The 18,926-nt window shown below is 45.7% G+C and overlaps 1 protein-coding gene across 3 annotated transcripts in view; it reads right to left on the minus strand.

The window, feature by feature from the left end:
* Window positions 1–18,926, minus strand: part of ETS1 (ETS proto-oncogene 1, transcription factor) — a 123,847-nt gene that overhangs the window by 58,578 nt on the left and 46,343 nt on the right. For 2 of the 3 annotated variants that reach the window (XM_054579446.1, XM_054579445.1), the window contains exon 1: window positions 2,593–2,967. The exons of the other annotated variant lie outside the window; for it this stretch is intronic. In XM_054579446.1, the coding sequence (XP_054435421.1) occupies window positions 2,593–2,674 (82 nt within the window). In that variant the 5' untranslated portion in view covers window positions 2,675–2,967. Of the gene's footprint in view, window positions 1–2,592; window positions 2,968–18,926 lie in introns of those variants that run through there. 3 annotated transcript variants of the gene reach the window in all.

An 18,926-nucleotide genomic window follows, 5' to 3' on the forward strand; every position in this document is an offset into this window, starting at 1 on the left:
AGGCAGGCAAACAGGTAATCCAGAGCTCCTGCTTCTACTCCCCACCTTCCCACTGCCTGTTGGACTCTCACGGAAGGGGAGTCAACGGGCGATGGGGTGGGGCGACCTGGTTTAATTATTTAAGCCAGATAAGATCCCAAACTAGTTGTCCCCACACATAAGAAACTAAACAACCCAAAGAATCATTCTGACAAATATTTAAGTCACAGTTGTGGACACAAAGCCATGCTGCGAGAAGTTAAACTTTAAACACATGTCCTGTATGGTCTGATGGGCAAAGCAAATCCCCACTTGGCCAGTGTCTTCCCCTCCCACCAGAAGAGCAGGCAGTCTGACCAATGTTTTTCCATCCTTGCACCTGCAAGTTCGAGTCGCAACTGAAGTTTCTTTGCTGAGCTTTTCAAAGGTAGCTTGCGGTCCTACTGAGGGTAATGTACGCCGAGAAGTTAGAAACGTGGATTCGTTTTACCTCAGTGGCTGGCTCACTAGATGGTCTTATGTAAATGACTTTCCTTCTCTGTGCCTCTATTTCCCTCTTCCCTCTCTAAGGTATGGGTATGATATTCACACATGTTTCTAAACACCCAGAATTAAATTATATAAAACTTGGTTATTATATCCTATATAGGTATTTTCAGGTTTCTTCCTTTATTTTCCCCAAGATAGTGCCAGAAATCAAATCTCATTACGATGAATGGCAGAAGACTGCCCAACTTCTTTAACCAGTTGCAATTGTATTGTATTGAAGGCCATTTACAAAACTGAAAGAGTGGCTTGTAAACTTTTTTGAAAGAGGCACGCTTCTTATAATGGATGTGACTATAGCATTAGGCCTTATTCTACCCATTTTACAGATGGAAAAACTAAGAGAAGTTATATACTCAGGGTTTATTTTTTACCAGTAACTGAAATAACAGCATAATATACTTAGACTCTCTAACATTTAATTACCTTTCAAAATTGCTTAACTGTCCACTGTGATCTAAAACATGTGTTAACCAATGACTCTGTTTCATTCCCAGCACACAGGATCCATTGTAGGTGTGTGAACTGACATATCTACACGATATTCCCACATGACCCAATCTGTGAACACACATATAAACGAGCCATTCTGAAGGAAAAGGCCTATTAGTTGAGTTTGTATCCCTGCTAGAAACTACTCTTTCCCTTCTCATATATTCGGTCTGAATCAGTTGTGACTAACAGAACTTAATTCTGGCTTCTTTGAACCCTCCAATGCAATGGTCTTCGCAACATCATTTTTGAATCGTAGCTCTAAGGGCCTAAAATGTCTCTATGGCGCTAGATGATCTCAGCATTGCACTGACCATCCATCGTCACCCTTGTGACAACAACAAGCTTAAGCCTTCTTTGTGCGCTTCCCAGTGATCAATACTGGGGCTGAACGTTAGGAAGTCTAAGAGAAGAGGGCCTGCCATGTCTTCATTAACATTTTTGAAGGCTCTCCAAATGACAAAATAGAGGCTTGGCTTGTGTTGGAACTTTAAGCAAATTCAGAAAGAGTTAAAATAAGCAACTCATTATGGCAGGGGCATGAAGTGTAAGCCACGGGGAGCAGCAAGCAGCTAAACTTATTGATGAGCTGATACACAGCAGCACGTTACTGCAGTTAATTATTTTCCAGAAAGCACCGCCTTCTCTCTGTATCCTGCTATATAGCTTTACCTCCAAAATCACTAATCTCCAAGGATAGATAGCAGTTCCTTATCCTAGAAGAAATCATCTTTTCTTCTTAAACTGCATTTATGCCATGAATAATGCAGTGTCAGACTCCATTAAGCTGTTTAGCACCAAAAATCATGCCTAAGACAAAATGAAATTTCTTTCCTATCCCTTCTTAAAAATCCTTCAAATCAAAGAAGGGGATAACACCACCCACTTAACCAAAGACCCCAAGTCACCGCTGGGTGTTGGGATGTTTTCCCTCTTCTAACAAATCTTTAGTACCAGAGGGCAAATTTATGGTAGATGAGAAAGATGGATAAAGTGAATAATCTGCGTGAAAAGAATCAGTATGTCCCCTGAAGTGAAGATGAGCGGTTCAATTCTCCTCCCGTCTCCTCCCCAGTCCAGAAAAGAGGAGCTAGAAAGCAAAGGGACATGTGACAGGGAGCTCAGGAGGAGAAGACGTTTGAAAATGCCCTTGAGGGCCAGCCAGTTAAACACCTTTTCCGCTCTTATTCCCCAGGGCCCCCCATCCAGGTCCACTTGTGGGGGACGCAGAGTCAGGGGACCAATGTCCTCTGCGACAGTATTCATCCTCCCAACGTCAGGGATAAAGCCAGAGGGTTCTTGCTCATTTGGACAAATAAAGACACGGGAGTGGGGGCGCTGGACATTCTATAAGCTTTTTCCCACTCCTCACAAAAACACAGCTGTGAAAATAAATACCACCCCCCAAACAAGGGTCTCGGGCCACCAACAGTCCTCCTCTTCCTCTCTCCAGCTGCCACCAGCATCGCCCGCTCAGGCAGAAATGCACTGCCTGGGAGGAAATTGCGAGGCGGGCAGAAGCCGAGGAGACCCTGGCCGAGAGCTGGGGTGGGCGCCTCGGCCGTCACCACTCACCCGGGGAGGGGAAAAGCTCCAGATCGACTTTTTCCGTCTTGATGATGGTGAGAGTCGGTTTGAGATCGACGGCCGCCTTCATGGTGCCAGGAGCGGGGGACGGACAGGATGATGGCAAGTTTGCTGTTATTCTTGTTGTTTGTCTTTTTAATGGGGATTCGTAACAGGGGAAAGGGGACGGGGGCAATCCGATTTTCTTGCCTAAAAATCTCAAATTCCCGCCGCCTTTCCCCCGCGCCCAGAAGGTGCGCGCCCGGCACTCTCCAGCGAAGTTGGCACTTTGCGGGAAAGTCGGCGCGCTCCGGGTCCCAGGCTCGCCTGTGCCGCGCCGCTCCCTCTTCGCCCGTGCCCGCTCCCTCCTCTCGGCCGCCGGCTGCCTCCGCTCGTCCCCGTTCCCTGGAGCCCTCCCTCCCGCGCGCGTTCTTCCCTCCTCTTTAGGGCGTTTCTCTGCGCGGAGCCAGGCGCTGGGTTTGCGCCTCTTTCCCCACCCGCTGCCCCCCCGCCCCAAACTCATCCCCCTTGGACCTCCGCAGGGGGGAGCGCGGGCGGGGCCGCGGGGCGGGGCGAGGCGGGTGGTGGCTGGGCCGGGACCCGCGGCCAATCGCTAGTGGCCGCCCGAAGCGAAAGAAAGGTGGGCGGAGCTCCCAGCGGCCCGCGCCGGCTCCCCGAGGGCCCTGCTGCCAGGCCGCCAGGGAGTACGCGTGAAACGGTGCGCGCCCTGGCCGGGCCGGTGGTGCCCCGAGCACCGGGGCGCAGAGCCGCGGGGAGCGGGCTGCGTGCAGAGCCTCCCCGACCACTTCGGAAAAGTCCCCCTGATTTTCCACGCATTCTTGATGGGTTGGTCACCAGCTCCAGCCCTCTCCCGGTAGCAGCATAGTTTTCGAAGTGCGTGTACATCATTCATTCACAAAGACTGACACACAGGACGTGAGGCATGCCAGGAAGGGGTTATGCGTGCGAGCAGGCGCGGGACACTCGCGAGCCAGTGTACCCAGAGGGCGTGAGGGAGAGGGGACTCCAACCGGTTAGTAAGTCAGGAATCGGGACGCTGTTTACAGAGACCCTCTCAGAATCCACCACTGCGACCTGCCCTTGATAAGCATCTAGCCCAAGGCAGCCTACTGGAGACCCCAAAACAGAGGCCCAAATTCTTCTGTATGATTGGGAGAGTCCAGAACAGGGCCCCCCAAACTAGAATCGATCCTGAGCTTCCACAGGCGTCAGCTCCTCCCGCAGCAGCGCTTGCGCAGAAAGGGAAGCTATAGTTCTGTCCCTCTAATTATCTTACCATTGGCCAAACTTTTGACCTTCCTTTTCACAGCCTCCTCTATTGGATAAAACCTATAAAAAGGTTGCACAGGCTGCTTAGTTTTGAAAAAGTGATGCACAGACTGCGTGGTTTTGAACTTCTGGAATACATCATCCATGACAGAGCAACAGCGCACAGGCCCTGTTCCATTTGGGAACTCCAGACACTTCGGACACCACAACACGATCCTGAATAATTAATGACTTGGCGAGGATCCACTGGTTATCCTAAGTGAAGAGAGTTGGTCTTAATTACCATAACCAGTAGATAAAGAGGCATACACCTGTACTCATGAATATAGCTAGGACCAGACACTGAGATCTATCTTTAAGTAACTAAAAGATTAAATATAAGTTTTTCTGAACAACCTCAGAGCAAGCTATTTTAACAGGTATTTTTTCCTGATTTCTAGGCATACGTTATGTTGAGCTCCCACACTTGCCTGTAACTGTAACCTTTGCCTCGAATAAGTTTGAACACACCTGCTTACCTCCTTCTAACCCGGCCTGGCCTCCCTGAAGCATTCAAACTTGCAGGCTTTCCACAGCAAATGAGGGAAAGAATCAGGAATAGCAAGCATAATAAATCTTGAACTTCTGGTTGAAACTTCAAATCACGCCCCTCCTTCAGTAACCAGAGGAAAATATTTGCATGGGATAATCCTAATTTTTGAAGGACTGTTGTAATCCAGATGTGTTTCCAAAAGGTACAGGAAAACAATGCTGGCCTCCAGATGACAAGAACAGACATTTCTGATCCTGGGAAAAGCTGGGGGAAACAGCTGATGAATGAGTTGTGCATTCACACACCCAAATGAGCCGCAAAAGAAAAGGATCTTAAGTCAATCCTGCCTTACCCACTAGGAATAAATACATTAGCAGAAGAATTGAGCAAATCAAGTGTTGCTTTGAGAAATTTTGTTTCACTGATGTTGTTTTAAGATGTTGGGTTTTGTTTTCATTCAGTACAAGTACTTCTCCATTTTCAAAAGCAGCTTCCTCAGAACAAGTCCTTTCTCTCTTCCCCAGTTGGTTCCTCAGTTTTCTTTTCCAGGCTAGACTGTACGCTGCTGCTAACACCAAGCCCTGCCCCAAGTTAGACACCGAAAGACCCCTCCCCGATTAAACTATAAGCCCTTTCCACTCTAGCAGTGGGAGGATTTAGTCCTTCAGTGCTTCAGCAGTGGCCACGCAACATGTTGGTCACCCTTTTCTAACCCCACCAGTCCTGAAGCAGAAACTCAAAACGTGTGAAGGTCCCAGTGTGTGGAGATGCCAGCTGAGGAATGAGACTGGCAACATAAGGTAGGGGAGGTAGCCAGGAGCCGCCAGAGGCCTCCCAGAAAGTTCCGTCCGCATGAGCTAATCATGAATATTGATGTTATCCAAAGTTATACCTCTAATCTTCTGGCTGAAACCTCCCTTGGGACAAGGAACACTAATATGGACAAGCTCAAATATTGAAGTATCAACTTGATTGATCGAATCCATTTTGGTCAATGAAAATGTTGTTCTCTTTAGGACAAAAGTAGATTTTTCTAAATATTCTTATGGACATTAGATACCATTTCTGTCATATTACATCTTTAAAAAATAATGCTTAGTCCAGTGCCTGACACATTGCAGATGCTCCATAAATATACGTTGAATGATCAACGATTAACTCCCTGGTCAACTTCTACTTTGCCACCAGCTCTTTCTAAGTCAAAGACCAAGTGAGTTTGATATGCTATGGCTTGTGGAGATGAATAAAAAGTGTCAATGACTCTGCGTGTAGGTCTGCCCTTTTTCTCACGTGGCAGAGCAGAGCTTCTATTCCCCAGCACTCCTGTCACTTCAGTTCCTTTGTGCCTTAGTTTCCCCACCAGCAAAACGAGATCATCTGAGTACTGCCTTCCCCTTGGCAAGTTGTTTGTAGATATCTGATTTTTAAGGCATGCAAGAAAAATCAACCAAGGACACACTTCTTAGCTTTTGTTGTGATGTGGTATTCTGTTCCTCCCGACCTTGGGAGAAAACAGAACTATATTTGTAAACATTCCTTAGACTTTGGGAATTACATCCAGCAAGTGCTGAAGCTTCCTAAACCGGGAACATCCTGGCAATAAGGATCAAACAAATAAAAGCTGCAGAAGTTGAAGGGGCCAGGGAGTGGAACTGGATTTACTGTATAAAGAAAATAGTCCATCTTTGTAAGAATCTCCTGGAGTATGTGAATAAATAAACAAACAAACTTTCTCAGTCACATTCCTCCCTCAACTCCACCCCAAATTCAATAAAAACAAAGTATTAAAATACACCTAATTTCAAAGTTGCGGAAGACAGACTCTTCCTCTCCGGCAGCGTGCTAGAATAAGTTGTCTATTTCCTGAATTTTGATCTTCGACGAACCAAAGGATCTCTGAGTTTCAAGCTCACATACGCTTTATTAGTACAAAAACATTCAGACCACTAACGGCTGATCCTGAACAAGCTGATGACTCACAGATGTTAATTTACTGGTTTAAATGTAAGATTTAAAAAAAAAAAAAAAATGAAGAAAGGCTCCTCAATTAACAACCTGTCTGAGTTTGTGGTTGTTTTTCTTTGAGAAAAGGCAACAGTCTCTGTCACAGAGCCGGGCCTCTAAAGCTGAACTCTGCCGCAGAGGTTTCTGTGTGATAAGTTGAGTGATTAAAAAGCACAAGGGGAAGAAAGATGCCTGCGGCTTCCCTGTCCGCCATTATGGAGCAGCGATAAAATGGGAAATCAGAGAGTGAAAGAAAAATGAAAATCAGCCCCTTAATTAAACTCTGATGTCAAAAGGCCTCAGGGTCAATTCAAGAACCTGAGTGGGGGACCAGCACTGTGCTGTCACTGAATGCGGTCGACTCTGTGACCTCACCGAAGCCACTTCACCTTTTTTGTGTCACAACCTCCTCTCTGTTTCAGGGGATAAAATCACCCCTGGCTCTCCCTACCATGTAATAATACAGACTCATTAGCTATTGTTTAGATGGTACAATAAACAATGAGCGATAAGGGGCGCCGCAGTGAGGAGGGAAGCGGAAGGAGGGACACCAGGGCCCGGGCGGGACTGCCTGGGGGAAGCTCTCCATAACAAAACCAGGACGGCAGTCAGTGGAGTGAGACTCGGATTCAAATTCCTGCTCTGCCACCTCACCCGCTGAATCCCTACACAGAAGTCACACACAGCCCTGCATCTCAGCTCCTCCATGTATGAAGTGGGGATAATAATAGCAGCCACCTTTTAGGGTGGTTTGGAAGATTAAATGAGAAAAATGCCTGCAAAGCTATTAGCGCGATGTCAAGGTCAGGAAGAGTGCTCAATTAATGTTAAATCTGTGTTGTTGCTATTAAGATGGCACACAAGGTAGGATATCTGAGAAATCACATTACGTGTTTCTGTGGTCGTTCCCTTTTGCAGAGCAGCTGGACCCTGTGTTTACCTGAACTGTCTGCAGGCCGAGATGGGCAGAATGATCATGGTTAATCTAAAAATCTCCCCCAGCTTCCTCCTTAGTTCCTGATTTGAGAAGTCACAGCACTGGTCTCAGTCGGGAAATTCCAGCGCTACCTTATTAGAAGAGAAAACTGCACATTTGTATTTGTTAAGAGTCCCCAGAAAGCTGTGGTTGCAACGCAGAAGGAAAGTCACGTGTGGTGGCTCTCTGGAGATGCAACCTAGGTCTTGGCTTCGTCCCGTCCCCGTGTTAGAACTAGATGGGTCTCTTAGAGAGTCAGTTCCAGTCCTCCCGTCTACCAGAGGGGGAGGGAGATGAGTCTGAGAGAGTAAGTCATCCTGCCTAAGGCCACACAGCCTGAAAAAAAAGGCAGCTTTAGGACTAGAACCTGATTCAAGTTCTCAAGAGGCAGCTCCATACACTTGCAGAGAGCGCTTCTGCTGAAGAAGCCACCGCCATGCAGCGTAGTCTGTGGAGGGACACTCCTGAGACACGAGGCAGGGTACAATGTACCCAGGAAAACACAGATGATCAGACAATTTCTAGAAGTCGAATCATCTCCTCTGCACTGAATGTGTTGTCTTTGGCAAGGACATTGCAGGATAACCACACTCTCATTCCCTGTGCAAGACGGTTTGGCATGGGCTTAGGGAGAAAAGGGGTCTGGGTTTGCTCCCTTGCCGTCTGCAGTTTCTTTAGACTGTAATTATAAACCATTCAGCTGCATCTGCAGCCCCAACAATGTGGGTTGGATTGGCCCCATCCACAGACCAGGAGACATTTTAAAATCCACCAGTTTAGACATCACGTATTCCGCTTGCAGCAAATCCGACCCCAATCGCACAGAAAGAGGCGGGCAGCTGCTGGGCAAGGCTGCAGGGCTCTGAGGCGTTCCCCAGGAATGCCGCCCCGCGCCCCCAGGCAGGGTGATGCAGCAGACCTGCTGCCCTGCGAGCCTCTGGGGGTCATGTAATTTGGATTCCAGCTTAAGTTGTCCTAAATTGGACTCTTGGGGAGGTAGAGAGATGATGGCATTAGCATAGATGGCAGGAGAGCCGATGTTCTTTAATAACATGGCAGAGGAAGAACACCAGGCTCCTAGCAAGGTGCTTGGGACCCCTGAGAAGAGGCTCCTGGCCCCTCCCCAGGAGGCAGGTGGCTTCCTCTGCTGGGAGGCGAAGGCCCTCCTCTGATCTTGCCCTGCTCTGCTCTTGGTTACAAAGACAACATTAGACTTCAAAACAGATGTTCTCTGCAGTTGCGGTCTGCATCTCAAATTAAGATAATTTTATTGTGGAATCTTCCCCTGTCCTCCTCCCCCTTTCATTTTGAAATGCCAAGTCAATTGCCCCAAAGGACTAGCATTTACCACCCTAGAGATGAAGGAGCAGAGATGGGGTGGAGAATTTCTTCACCCTGTTCTTACACTGGAAGCCAGGCAGAAGAAGCAGACAGTACCAGAGGAAGAAGAAGTATCCCTGACACGAAAAAGGACAATGGTACAGGCGGAAGCAGTAGCAGGAACCTCCTCTGAGACCAGTGAAAGGATAAATCGGGGGCCAGAAGGAAGGGGAGGATGGGACGTGAGGAGGTAGAGTCACAGGAATCCTCTGTTCTTATCATTCTAGGACCTAAACCCCCAAGATTCCAAAATGAAGTTAGAGCCTGGCGATATATCCAGTACTTCACAGAGCCAACTTAATTGTCCTGCATGGCCAGTAGTGACGGAAAGACAATAAAACAAATCAATAGGAGGTCCTCAGTCGGGAGCAGTGGCAAAGGATACAAAGTGGAATGGAAGTGACAGGGTCTCAGCAGGTCACAGAAGAAGCAAGGGAAGGTCAAGCCAAAAATCTACACTGAACACAGAGGCTCTGTCTCAGTCTTTCCCCCACATTAACATTTGCTGTATGCAAAGAATTTCCCTTCCCATCCCCACAAGGTGCCCCTTTTGTGCTCAGCAGCCTGCGAACCCCCTAGTGCCTATTTGAACATCATGTCCGCCGCCCACGCTGCCTAAGGGCAGGGACCAGCTTCAGTCGTTATAACCTGGTGCTCAGCTCAAGACAGGGGAGCTCAAGAAACTATGCTGGTCATTTAATTAACGAGCAGACAACTTCCTACCATCCCAAACACAGATCTTTAACTGAGATACCCTATAGTTTTTGTGAGACTTACATTTCCTCAAAGTTTAAGATGAAAGAGGTAACCAAGTGATTCTTTTTCAACTGAAAAGCTCTTTATAAACTTTTTTTTCTGTTCCTCTCATCTCCTGCCTCCCATCCCCTTAAATGGAAATGTTCCCTGAGGTCACCATATTTGCTTTATTTTTCATCGGAGCATATGTGGGTATTGATGTTTGTGATAAATGGCATTTGCCTCACCACAGAGCAAACCCGTTGTGTTGCTGTTGTTCTGAACTTTCATAGTCGCAGACTGCGGCTCAGAAACAGCCTTCAGGGATTTCTGAACTTTAAGGTGAATCTCTTATTTCACTGACTATTGTGAAGATAAGATGTACTCGCTATGTTCATTATTAGTAAAGATAAGGGAATGCATGAAATGGACCCAATTTTCTCCACGAATAGATTGTTAGACACTTTATAGGGAGCCCAGTGCCTGTTACAAATCCCCTCCACCTTCTCAAATTTACTCTATCTGGTCAGGTCCCCAGAAGCGTGGCATTTTTGGAATCCTTTGGCCATAGGGTGGCATCCCCAACAGTAAGGAAGGGGAGGGGCTGTGAGTGGGGACCGCGGTGGGGAGGGGAGGGTGAGTCAGCCAAGCCCCTCCCACCTTGCAGGTGGTGCAGAGGCACAGAAGGCCTGAGCTCTCTTGCTGGCTGGCCTGTGGCTGCCTTCCCCTCTCCACATTTAATTAGTTATCTCTGCTAATGAGCAATGGAGATGTGTCAGCTGGAAAGCAGACCAATCTTAAACCAGAGAAACCAAGGAAGTAGTGAGTTTGGTTAGGACCCGCCGTTGTCTCTGACCTGTGGTAGGGATCATGAGCACATGCGATTTTGTATCACTTCCTTCAGACCTAGGTTCATCTAAGAGGCCCAAGAAAACATGGAACACATCACACTGAGAATATCTTACTAGCCAGTGAAACTCACGTTCTTTGAGTACATCGTTCCATTCATCTAGAACATCTCACGCATGAATCTGTTTCTCTCTTACCCTTAGCATTCTTCTCTGCACAACATCACTGGGGTCTAAAAAAGTAACGCAAATCCTACCTTTGCCACTGCTGAACGTAGTGACAGAGGCAGTGGAATGCATAGCTCTTTTCAAATTCCCTTGCTGTCACATGTCTGAAAAAGTATGCCCAGAATCTGCATTTCATAAATATGCAGGAAGGTAAATCCATAAAAACAATCTAGGGCATCTGTAATGATTCATATTTAGAACTTACAGAGCACCGACTATGTCGCTGATATAAAGTTGACAGTTGAAAAACAACCTCAAGAAGGGATATGTCAACTTCTCTGGGATTAGGACTCACATTTAATTCTCTGCTCTTAAGGGCCAAAAAGAGATGAGGTCTCCTTGAGTTTACAGGAAGCCAGCTGTGCTCGCTCGGCCCCTTGCATCACCCTTGTGACGGAGCCGGAACGCAGCGCGTGGTCCTGGTGATGACGCATGAGGTGGAACAGACCCCAGTAGACGTCTCATCTGTCTAGATGGGCTCCTATACAATAAAAGCCTTTCTTCCTTCAAGTCAGTGAAGAGGAGAGAAGCAAACCCGACCACGTAACGTGTAAGGAGGCGCCGTTTAATCAGTCAGGCCTGGGGAGCACTTTCCAGCATTCGGCACTTGAAATCGTAAGTAATTATTGGTAACGTGAAGAATGAAGCAAGTAGAAAATACAGAAGTGCCTTCTTCGTGGAAGTGCATTTCACCAGATTGATCAGAAACATGTGTTTTCCCCAGACTGGGAAACCATCCTGAAAGACTTCCTCACAAAAAGGCCTTGGGTGGGAAGTGCCACTAGGGACCCTTTGGGGAGGGGAGGGGAGGGGAAGGCGCAGCTGGGTGGAGAGCTGGCTGCAGACTGTGGGAGGAAAACGCACTCCGCAGGCAGCTCTCTTGTGGCAGGTTCCCAGAAGACACCCCTTTCCAGGAATTAAAAATTCTAAATAATGCAGAGAATTGTTAAAAATCAAAAAGGCGATGGACTTCTCTTTCAGGGAATTCCGTAGCGTTGAGAGAGACCAGATGGCTGGCAACGACCATTCCAGATCCAGGAAAGGTCCAGCATCTCTCAAACCTTCCTGGTTTTCAGTGAGCTAAGGTGTTCTGTTGCGGACGGTATTGTTTTTTTAATTGAATTGAATTAACTATAGTGTGGAGGTAAGGAGACACTTCCAAATAGCCTATATAAAGACCTGCAGTTTCTTGCCAAATGGACTATGAGGCTTGGTCTCCTGGCTGTAGAGCATGTACTTCAACTCTAAAATGACTGCAGAGGCCAGGTAGGAAGGCAACTGGGAGAGAACACAGGCTTCAGCAGGAAATAGACAGCAGTCTGGGTTTGATCCTGGCCGTTCTCCAGCTCTCGGTCCATCGGCCTCCAGAAGCCTCAATTTCTTCACCTGTATAATGGAGCCGATCACAGCACCCAGTTCGCAGGGTTGAACTGAATGAGGAACGAATGTGTGCCATGTGACCTGCACTGTGTCAGGCACAGAGCATGCACTCAACAACACTGCGCTGCTGTTTTTAATTTGAAAACACTAAGTGTGACTTCGGGTGTAGCAAGCAAAAGATTTTTATGGAAGTTCGCTCAAGCTGTGGCATACAGTGCTCTCCAAAGATATGAGGACATGGTGGCCCCTCTTGGAATGTGCTATTAAAGTCACAACAAAATGATAAAAATAATTTTAGGTCTGAGTCTGCAAACCACACAAGCCCTGACACCATGCCCCTTGGATGGAAGGCAACTGATTGCTACTGTATAGATGTGAAAGGCAGTTATGGAAGTTCTAATCATATGTTCGCAGCTACATTATACATCAGCAGCAAAGAGAAACATATGCACCCTCTAGGATTCCTTCCAATATTGGATTCTTTCCACTCTGGGTTGCAGGTTTCAGTGATTTTGCACCACCTGAGCAAAACAAGATCTTACGCAGATGACCTCGCCATTTGGCTTTCGAGCTGGTCAGTCATTCCGCAGAATCTTACACGCTGTCCAGCACACCCTACACCATGCTCTGAGGCCAGCTCCAAACTAGCCCAGCTTTAGGCAGTACACCGCTGCATTCGCTCGGTGCAAGTCTTTTACTATATTACCCCATCTTACATTTTCCTTACCTGACTCCTTTTCTGACAGCCAAAAGTTTTCTAACAGCTTCAGTTGTACTGTAAACCTGAACCTCTAACCATCTCTAGTTGGGCCATGCCCATGCATTTAGTTACAGAATGTTGCACCCATGTAACATTCCCTCTGAGCCTGGACCTCTTACCCAGAATTCAGAGGAAATGATTTGCTTGCTGGTGGCAACTACCTGTGCTGAGCAGTTGCCCAGAAGAACCCTGGGGAAAGGTATCCTCACAGCCAGTTCGGCCACCCCTCGGCCTTCCGCATATCATTACTTTTATGTTGCCCTCTAGCAACACAGATTTCACTATTTAGAGGGCATCGGCTACATAATTTGTATTCTGGCACTACCAGTGCCTGGCACCTAGCCATCAAAGCTGGCAGCATGGAATATATGTGGTCTCCACACTGGCTGCTTGTTCCGTTTTGGCAAGATTAGCGCCATATCATTGGGAAAGTGAACTTAATTGGTTTTCTGGGAGTACTTAGTTAAGTCACCCCGCCTCAGCTCCAAGTTGATTAAAGTGTAGCTTTGCCCTTTCCAACAAGCGTAGCAAATAAATGATGGGGAAATACTCCAAAATGCACATGGCCGGGTCCTCTCATTCTCTCTTTTTTTCCTAGTGACTTTGGGGAGGTTTGGGCACTGATCCTGCACGCACAATACGGTTCTTGTTCTTTTCTCTACAGAGCAGCCTTGAATAGCTCTGTCTAAAAGTATAAGCAGGGGCAGCCCTAGGCTCCAAGAGATCAGAGCCGTCATGCTGGGCCAGAACAAAGACCCTGCTTTTCCCCAACAATTAGCCCTGCAAAAAAGGACATCTATCTCCCTCTATTAAAACCACCACGTGCCTTCAAGTCAGCCCATTGTAAAGCTAATTAAATAACACGCCTCTCTCCCCATGCAGGTCTCCTGATTAGCTTTCCTCCGTCCAAAACCTCTGCAAGGGGCTAGAGATAGACAAGCCAATGCTTCGCTTCTTACAGGCTCCCCTATTACCAACCGGTTAGCCTTTGAAAAGCCATCTTATCAATAGTGTTTCCTGGGTTCCTGCTGCTTATTTATCCCTAGCTCACACGTGAGTTACCTCCAGCTTCACGGAATGGGTGACATTTCTCTTATTTTAAAAATAAATGATTTGGGAAGGAAAAATGTCCGCCACCACGGGAAAATCTCTGGTGCGAATCCACCCGCGTCGCCGTTTGAAAGTGGACGCCATTTGAAAGGGGAGCCTCTCAGATGGACTTAGACCTGGGGTCTCAAAGCCTGAGGAAGATGCAGCCAGGACAGCCACAGCAGGTCTCTGCTCGGGTCGGAGTCCTCAGGCCTGTGTGACAGATAAGGCTCCTCGGAAAGGAGTCAGGTAGGAAGGCAGAAATAAGAGAACACGTTGTGACCACAATTCTTTAAATATGACATAGAAATAAATTCCTTCAGAGACTTCTTCTTGCTAACCAGGTACAATGCAATTGTAGCCCAAAAAGGCCAAAACTGACCCCTGCCCCCCTTTCAACCACATGTCATTTCCTTTCCTTCAAAGGGACCCTGCGTCCCCACAATCCCGGACTGGTTCGAGTTTCCTAGACTAGCCCTACGGCTTCGCTCTTGTGTGCGCTTTTACAGGCCTTTCCCTTCTGGAAAGCCCCGGTCCACCTGCCTTGCTCATCTGTCAGGACACAGCAGCAAACACCACTGTAATCCCCCACGCCCATGAAGGCTTCCAGGCCCTTCCTGGATACAATCCTGTGCAGCCTCCTCTGTGTTCTCAGGACAAATTGCTTCAAATCAGCACATTTGGCTCTGACTGAGCACTCACTAGATGGCTGAGAAGCATCTCAGCCTTCAAGGACAGGACCCATACTCTATCCAAGTTTTCATTTCCAGCTTAAAACACAGTAGCAACCATAGTAACAAAGTAACTGCTTAATAAATGGCGAAAGGCTAGATAATGGAATAAATGAAGAGGCGAATGAAATAATGAATAAAAGGATGAATGAATGAATCAAATCACCATTCGATATTCCATGGGATGGGAAACAGTAGAATCAGGTCTACTGGCAGGTTCACTACAGATGGCCTGTGTACTAGGAAAACAATATTAGTATTTTAAGACACACTTCTCTCTACTTGAAATTGTCCAGTCTCGTGCACATCTACACACATACACATACTTTTTAGATACAATATTTTTTAATAATAAAATTGAAGGAGACACAGCCAGCTATTTTCTAAATCTTTTTAATAGTTCAAGAGCTTAACTTTTCAAACCAACTCCAGTCTTTGAGGCTTTTAGCTCGTTTAATTTTTAGACCCTACAAACTTTTCCTTCCAAGTGTTTTTAAGAAGGCTCACTAATCTGCTTGGATGTCCTCTACAGATGAGGGATGACTAAATTACAGAGAAATACCATACAATTTAAATTTTCCATGAAATGGTCATGGGCCTCAAAATTAGCATTAAAAACATTAAAGCACTTGGCAAAACAGAATTTGAACTCTGCCAAATCCCCAAATATTTAAAAACAGCCCAAAGCATTGAATGATTCCAATTCCTAAATCACAAAGCCTTGTAGCAAAAATCACAGCCTCATGATTCTTGTATAAATTCATTTCTACGTAGGATGACATTTGGGGGTCAGTTCTTTGCTTGTTATTTTACCACCACAATCTCATTCTTAATAAGATGTGTTTTTCGGATATTTGAGGCTGCCTTCAATGTAGACAGAGAAATCAAAGCATAAAGACACAGAGGAGATTCCACAGTCGCACGGTAGCCATCACAGTAATAAGTGATCGCATCGGCAGAAGCATTCGCAACCTCCAACCTGAGCCCAAGGGGGCAAACGCTGCCATTCCCGGGCAGTCACTTTGCTCTGACCAGCCTCCCACCACTAAAGTGGAATACCCACTGCACAATGGTCATAACGGATTCAAAGCTGTAAAATGTAATCCAGTCTAGCAAGAAGCTCTTTATTACTTGCCTTTACCACAGTGCACCTCCATTTCAACATCTTGCCTGAAGGCAGGCTCACCCAAGACCTCTAATAAATGAAGACAAATAGAGCTGGATTTTTATATAGATCTATCTCCTCAAGATACTGCTTCGTATGAATACAAAGCAGCCATTGAGCACTGAGCCCGTAAAAATCACACCTGTTAATTCATCAAGGACAGATCAAATAAACTACATGGCAGGAATAATTTGTTACAACAAAGATAAATAGAGACCATGGTAGAAAGAGAAGAATGATTGGAAACGACTATGAGTGTGAACGCCATATTAATCAAGTGGAAACATCAGATGCATATAATCAATGCCTTTTCATCAAAGAACATAAGATAAGAACCATGTATTGTAAATGTGAGTACTGTCATGGAGATATTGGGTAAAAGAATTAAGTACACTGAGTCAACACAATGTTATTAAGGTCTTAGAAAATAGCATACTTTACATGGGACAGCAATAGCTGTTTCTAAATCCAATTAAGATTTTGAGCAATATCAAAAGGCATAATCCAGACAAATCAGGACACACAGAACCAGCTCGTTAGTTAGAGGAAGAGCAGGGAATTGACTATATGAAGCAATGTGTTGGTAGTTCATGTCAATACATTCCTGTTAGCAGGTTACTCGAGCAATGACCTCAGGGTAACCTGGCCATGTAAACCTGCAAATGGGATTCCTTAGAAGAGTAATTAAGAGACACCCATTACGTGCTATCTTCATAGGGTTTGGGTCATTTTAGTTATTTTATTTTATTTTTTAAAATTATAGTTTATATGCAATATTACTCTCCATTAGTTTCAGGTGGCCAACATAGCGGTTAGATAATCACACACCTTACGGTGCTCGTCCTGCACCATACATAGTTATTACAATAGTATTGACTGTATTTTCTGTGCTGTACTTTACAACCCCATGACTGTTCTGACTACCAGTTTGTATTTCTTAATCCCTTTACCTTTTTCACCCAGTCCCCCAAACCCTCTGCTCCCTAGCAACCCTGAGTCTTTTTCCTATGTCTGTGATTGGTTCATTTGCATCGTTGTTTCGTTTGGGTTGTTTTAAATCCTCCATGTGTCCAAGCTCAGAAGTAAATGTGAGCAAGCCCCGCTCCTTTCCTCCGACTGAAACAACAGCACCGTGTCCCCTTGCCTGGCCCGGAAGGTCACAAAGCTCTTCCGCCAGCGCCATCTCCCAGCACCCCTGAGGAATGTCCGGGAGGAGGGCAGCACCTCCGCCCTCCACCTGCGGCGTCTGTCCACGGTGGAGGGGCTCTCCGCTGCTTTGCACAACGCTGATCCGAGTCAGCTGCACAAAATACTGAAGACTCACATTCGCTCAATTCTTTCAAATTATTCCTAGGTCCCAAATCACTCTCACCTGCCACTCAGACACCTTTACATGTGGTTTTTCTCCTGCCAAGTCCTTCGTCATCATTTGTTGGATTTCTCATTAGACCTTTTATCACTTATGTACCATAAACCTTCTGAGTCGTTGTTTTCCCACCAAGAAAACCCTCTGTGTAGAAGGAGACAGAGGGAAGGTATGGTGCTGGAAAAAGATTATTAATGCATTAATTCTTACCCATCTCCACTCAAAATAGGGAATAATAAACGAAGCTGTCATTGGGAGGTGGATACAGCAGGGTCCCAAGTGACACATCTGCCTGAGCTCAAGGAGGAATCAGGGGAGGAATGAAGTCAGGACTGGGGATTAAGGGAAAGGGGAGGAAGGACTCCGCTCCCTTCCCATGGGAACTGGGGGGCGAGGGAAACTGACATGATGCACACCCCTGCGCTCAGAGGGTCAGTGCCTGCCGCACATCTCCCTCGCAGCTGCCGCAGCGGAACGTTGGGAAGCATTACAAATAAGAGCAGCTGGTCACAGAGCACAGATTTCTCATTTTTTTCCTTTTATATATGTATCCTGGGATGATAGAATAACATGTTCCTGTAGAGACTTCCAGACAAGCAGGGCACGGCATTACACATGCACAGACGATACATTCTGGGGAAGGTCTCATTGTTCTAACGTCACCCACCTCAAACGCCCCACCAAAGGCCTGCCGAGCACATGATGGAGGGGGAAAGAGGGGGAAAGGTGGTGAGAGGACTTTCAGGGTCGATTTGGGTGTAATGGGCAGCGAGCGGCACCTCCAGTATAAGGGGTATTTCTGTTTCCCTTGGCTTCACAGTGGCTGTCGGCTCCTTCAAGATACCCTCACTGAATATGTTCATTCTAGTAAGTGTTTTATTTATGAAACTCTATGGATTCAGAACGTTTGCCAGATGGCTGTTAGTGATGTTATTTAAGCCCTATCAAAGGATAAGACACGCACACACAAAACTAAAAAGTAAGTATCAATATTAGCATCTTAGACAAACTCGCATTAAATGAGACATTTACAATTAATTCATAAAATTTGATGAAATTTTTCTAGAAAAGCCTGCTGATTTTTTTTCATGGAGTTAAAATACACTGGAGTAAATTAAAAATTAAAGAGTGTCTGTTTTGGTTTCTTGTAATACTGGAGGTAAGGGGGTGGGGTATGTTCTTGTTTAGAGATAAGGAAACTGATAACCATTTAGCATAACTAGATTTTCAGATTTTGCATTCTTCACAAATTACATACATAATGGCTGCTTTTTTGTTGCTTTTTCCTGGTTACTATTATTTCATACAATTTGCTCAAGGCTCAGCCCAGGAGTCAAGCTAAGTTGACCTCAAATTCAGTTTGTAACTTACTAACAGTATAATTTTTGGCACCATTACTTCAACTATGTAAAGCTCAGTTTACTTGTCTATAAAATTGAGTTAGTAATAACTTGCAAGATATTTTGGTAAGACTTAAATAAGATAATGAATGTAAAATATTTAACAGTATCTGGTTCAAAATGAAGAATATATGGCAATTTGAGGGGAAGGGGGGATTTAAAAAAAAAAAAAAAAAATCACATGCCAAACAAGATTTAGAACTCAGTTATCCTCAACTCACTAAGCTCACTATCCATCAAAAAATACTCATTTACCACAGTGAGGAATGTTGAAGAACCACGTAAAACAAATGGTTATTTATGCCATAGATTAAGAAGGCAATTTGTAAATATAGGAGACTTGTGTATTTACAAATCTCTGTCTACAAGAGTGTCAAGACAATAGAAAAGATAATCTTTTTAACAAATGGTGCTGGAACAACAAGGTATACATATGCAAAGGAAAGAAACTAGATCCCT

This window comes from Pteronotus mesoamericanus, unplaced genomic scaffold, assembly GCF_021234165.1.
Source record: "Pteronotus mesoamericanus isolate MK-2021 breed Mesoamerican mustached bat unplaced genomic scaffold, CSHL_Meso_final contig_53, whole genome shotgun sequence".
Taxonomy (NCBI): domain Eukaryota; kingdom Metazoa; phylum Chordata; class Mammalia; order Chiroptera; family Mormoopidae; genus Pteronotus; species Pteronotus mesoamericanus.